The 5,003-nt window shown below is 40.0% G+C and overlaps 1 protein-coding gene across 1 annotated transcript in view; it reads right to left on the bottom strand.

The window, feature by feature from the left end:
* Positions 1-384: 384 nt before the first annotated feature.
* Positions 385-5,003, bottom strand: part of SARAF (store-operated calcium entry associated regulatory factor) — a 13,673-nt gene continuing 9,054 nt past the window's right edge. Inside the window, exons 3-6 of the mRNA XM_004696191.2 lie at positions 3,389-3,806; positions 2,642-2,783; positions 2,106-2,260; positions 385-1,147 (exon numbers count right to left, since the gene is read on the bottom strand). Of these exons, the coding sequence (XP_004696248.1) occupies positions 1,122-1,147; positions 2,106-2,260; positions 2,642-2,783; positions 3,389-3,806 (741 nt within the window). The 3' untranslated portion in view covers positions 385-1,121. The remainder of the gene's footprint in view (positions 1,148-2,105; positions 2,261-2,641; positions 2,784-3,388; positions 3,807-5,003) is intronic.

Here is a 5,003-nt window from a genome sequence, read left to right as displayed (position 1 = left end):
TCGGTTCCCCCTTCTCTACCCCACATTCCCTCCACCCTCCAGACCTCGCCCCTCTCACCACTGGTCCTGAAGGAGTCGTCTGTCCTGGATTCGAAAAGGACAGCTTTCAAAGAGACAGACTGACCCAGTGGCTGCAACAATGGGCTCGCCAATCTTAAGAAATGTGAGGAAGGCAAGAGAATAGGAAGTGTTTCGTTCTGCTGTATACAGGGCTGCTGTACACTGGGACGGACTCAACGGCACCTGACAACGTCATGACTGCTCTGGGGACTTCTGACTGATGGGAAATAGAAGTGCTGCGTGAGAAAAAGAGTAAAGTACTTACACCAATTTGTGTCGGGACTGGTATTATAAAAAAATGTGAATGAAACTCCAGAATCCTTGTTTGATTTTAACTCAGTCTTTTTAATGTAAGATTGAAACAGATGGTTACAGCAGTATTTGAAATTCCACAAACAACTACATGCTTTTACTATTAAAAGACCTTTGCTGAAGCACACCATTTTGTAAGCACACAATTGTTCACAACAACCTTCAGGATGCCCATTTTCTACCTTTTCCTATAGAGGTAGTTCTCCCCTTCCAGAACTAGACCACCACCAGCCCCATGGAAGGTTTCAAAGCTCTGAGCTCACAGGTTAGTATAATTAGTAGTCTGAAGCGTGCTTAAATGTTTAAAAACAGCAAACACCAAAGCAATATACCAGAGAGTGGCTATTATTGTTACCTTACGGTACATCGATGAAAACCTCAAGACTGAAATGCTCTGTACTCAGCATCGATTGGCATACCACTTTCTTTCTGAATGTTTCTTACGGCATCACAGGTGTTAGAAATTAAACAATACAGCTTCAACACTCCATAGTAATAATCATTTTCAAAAACTGCACTATACATCTGCATGTTACACTAACATTCACAGTTCTCTAACATTTGATCGTATAGTAATTCTTGGCCTCAAATAATAACATACAAAGAGCTATACAGGACAAGACACCACGGAACTTTTTAATACTCCCTTTCCCCAGTGGTTAGAAGGCAGCAATTTGTGGGTGAAGAGAGAAAGTGGTGGAACAATCACAAAGTTTGCATCCAACGTATGACCTCAACTTTCTACTTCCTTATCTTCTTCTGGTACCACCATACGCTAGAACGAAAAAGTAAAAATTACATTACTCTTTTGTGCCCAAAACTTGCTTCTCAATTACAAACGTCCTACATATTTACTGTTAGTAAATGAAGAGACTCTGAGAGGAGGAGGTGCTGGCCAGAGCAGCAGGCGTGGGAAGGACAAAATGCAAGCCAGCCCCACATCCCGAGTCATCACCAGGTTTACGCGATCTCCCCTTGATCCTCCACTTCACACCTTACACATTAACATGCTCTATCTAGTCACTGACCTTTATAAGGAAATATATATTCATACATTACACATATGAGGGGTACCCCCGCCAAATCCAGGATTATTTTTTTCAAGGTTAGGTATTTAAATTTTTTTACAAAACCTTATCACCTTCAAAGTACTCTCCATTACACTTAATACATTTGTCAAATCTGTGATTCCATTCTTGGAAATATTTTAGAAAGCTTGATTAACAGTCTGACCTGGTAGAATGAGCTCCAAATGCACTATCGCCCTCACATCAAAAAAACAAATGAGCATCAGGTTTGTGGGGGTGCCCCCATATGTATTTATCTATAGATATATAGATATCTCAGACCTTTGCTTTATACAAAATACTCTGTTAACCACTTCAGTAAAACTCAATACATGTTCAGTGAATTTTAAGTTTTCTAACTTCTACTTAATCCATTTCAGAGCTTAGAGATCATAGGTGTGGGAAGCTTTAAATCAAAACCATGCTTAGTAGTATAGCTGAAATTATGGTAAAACAAATCCCATTTGATTTTTTCTTTAAGTGTTTAGAAGTGGTAAGAAAGGATAAATCTGAATTATATTTCAAGCTCCGTGATTTAATATTTTTGGTAGGATGCCAGGTAACACTGCAATTGCTAAATACATAGTTAATCTTCCTCGTAAGTTCCAAAAACATCTCCATTCGTCAGTGCTACCTATCAGGAGCATCAGTGTTTTTTGTTCTCACCCGATGCTGTTCTGGTTTTTGTATCTGAGCCTGAATATGCTGAGTAGCTCCCTGCGCCTCCACGCAGTGGTGAGTATGCACGACTATTCCATGCACTGGAGTATGAGGAAGGATGAGCTGGGGAGTGCCAGGAGTCGGAAAAGGGTGTTGCTGCTCTGTAAAGACATGAAAATAAAGTGGGCAATTTCACTACGTTTTTAAAGTACATTCCTGTTCCTAAATAATCGTGGGGGGGGGGGGATATTTACTAAATGTGTTTTTCTAACTGTCCTGGTATATCAGGATTAACATAAATATACGATTTTCCCTTGAGGAACACAACCTGGTTTTAGACTAGTAGTCTAATCTAGTACTGGCTAACATCATCCCCAAACTGGAACTGTGCTATCCCCCAAAACCAAGTAGGGGACTTGTTATCATGGATTCCCAGTTCTCCATCTGGCTAGTTTAGTAGACTCATGTTACCATAATTTATCTTCTTTAAACGAAACAGAAAAGTTGAGTTAATAAACAAATGAGATAAAGGAAAAGCCTACCTATTGCTGCCAAATAAATATCCTAGTAGTCCTCCAGTGCCGAGCCCCGTCCAGAAGCCCGGTCCGGAATTGTCAGGCCCTTGCTGTCCTGTGAAAGCACTGCCAAAACCAGCAGCTCCACCATGGCCAGCATTCTGCGGTCCTGAACGTGAAAATGATTTACTTACAATCCCCCTCATGTAAGCACAACACAGGCTTAAGACAAGCGAAGACAAGAAAACTTTTCAATTATTTAATGTGAACCATCTATTAATAATAAGCAGGCCTCAACTTATAGACAAGTGTTATACCGAAAAGTATACTTGTAAAAAAAAATTAGGCACCTATGTTCTCTAGGAAAACTTAATTGTTTTACCCTTTACATTACAATCTACAATGCTTAATGAATTAATGTTTGTGTGTAGTATGAGATAGGAATTATAACAACTGCCTATCACCAAATCTGATCAAGGGTTTCTAATTAAGATGATTTATAATCATGCACTCTTAAAACAGTAACTTTATAAGAAGCAGAACAAAGACGTAAAAGAAACTGAAAGTGAAAGTAGATAAGAAGAGAAATGTGTTTTGGTTTCCCATACAACCATTTTCTACAAGGGGGCTTCAAAGAGTCCATGTAAAATATGCCATTATCTTTCGATTCCATTTATCAAAAAAAAAATTTGAAGCCTCTATTTTTCAGAAATGAGTAGAGGGTTCACTGTCTCACATCTACCCTACTAAGTGCCACCAATCAGAGAAACCTACCTGTGAACTCAGACTTAAAGCCTGGGGGATGGGCTCCCGCTGAGTTGGTGAATCTCTGGTATCGGTGGGAATATGGAGGATACTCAGAATAGGGAGGAGGAGAATCGTGACTATCACTAAGGAACAGCTTGTAAACTCCGTAGGCAACAGCGAGCAGCACCACAATGGTAATCAAGCCGCTGATGCCAGAGGAATCTGCAGTGTGCAACTTATTATAATAATCAGAGAAAGAGTTGAAACTGTGGCTTTTCCCAGATTCTCTCAGTTTCTTCAGGCCAAGTTCAGTATAATCTAAATTATACTCCAAGCCACAGGACCCACGCAGCACATACTGGTCTTCCGAGGATTCGTAGCCTTCACAGCTGACCACAGTTTTCCCAAATTTGTATGCAATATCTAAGTCAGTCTTACATTCCCACTGTGAAAAAACACAGAAATCGGTTATTGGGATCAAAGGCTTTTAACTTATACAGGGGAAATATATATACACACACACACACACACATATGCATAAATACATACATACATGTGTCATCAATCTGCAAGATAAGCAAGGGAGTGCTCATCAGATTTCAAGACAAAAAGTTCCATGACAGAGGAAGACAAAGCGGGCGTCCACAACACTAATGATGTTAGTGTTCCATTTCCTATATGATGCAGTGGGGATGTGAATGTTCATTCTATTCTCGCCCTGTAATCCTGCCAGTATCTCATATTCTTTGGCACGTTATCAAGTATTTCATAATTATAAAACTTAAAGCAAATATTTTAAATGTCACCTTTTCCTCACTGTGTTCAAAATGTGTCCTTTAAAAGGGGAGATTTTTCATTAAGTTTCTGAATATCCACCTAAGACACAGCTATCAGTCTTTGTGCCTGGAGTAAAAAGAATAATAGGAATCAAAGATCCAGAAAAGAAACCAGTCCTAAATGCTGAAAGTCAACACAAACCACACCTCAGCCACCCTGAGGCCACCAGAACTAGACAGTTGCTACCACTACCAACTGTTCTAATCAGGAACACAGTAGAGGGATTCTGACAGAATGGGAGCCAAATATGGGAGAGGACTTACATTTTTAAAAAAAATACAAATTTACTGAATTAGTTGAGACTAGAGCACTGCCCAGGGACTATCACCCTAAGGTGCTCTTTAAATCTTGAACCCAAACTATTCCATGAGGTCATCTTAGCCAAATAACAGACTGGCTCCCAAAGAATAACACCCTTGAGCACGTGCTCCTTTTTAAACATCATCGGAGATCAAAAAGCCAGCACTTACTCTAGAGCGAAGATGACAATGAGGGAACCAGCTGACAGGAACCAAACTGCCAGTGCAGATTTAAGAGAGTTGGTAAAACAATAAAATGAATAAGCTGTGTAAAAATTCCTAAACAGGAACTTACTTTTCTGTGTAAACTTTCAACGAAAGCACAATAAAATATTATCTTATAGAGGACCAAGGACATGGATCTGACTTGATCCGTTGGGGCCTGGTCAGCTGGTCCCGGTTTTCAACGTTTTCTGTATTTTGGTTTATTTGGGGAAGGTCTCAGAGGTTTTGTGTCATTGGAGCCACCCTCTTGAAAGTGTGGTTCATGGTTCTCTGTGCTTTGG

The sequence above is a fragment of the Echinops telfairi genome, unplaced genomic scaffold (assembly GCF_000313985.2).
Source record: "Echinops telfairi isolate 266 unplaced genomic scaffold, ASM31398v2 ScPeMD7_9;HRSCAF=40, whole genome shotgun sequence".
Lineage (NCBI taxonomy): Eukaryota > Metazoa > Chordata > Mammalia > Afrosoricida > Tenrecidae > Echinops > Echinops telfairi.
This window is presented reverse-complemented; position numbering and strand designations above follow the sequence as displayed.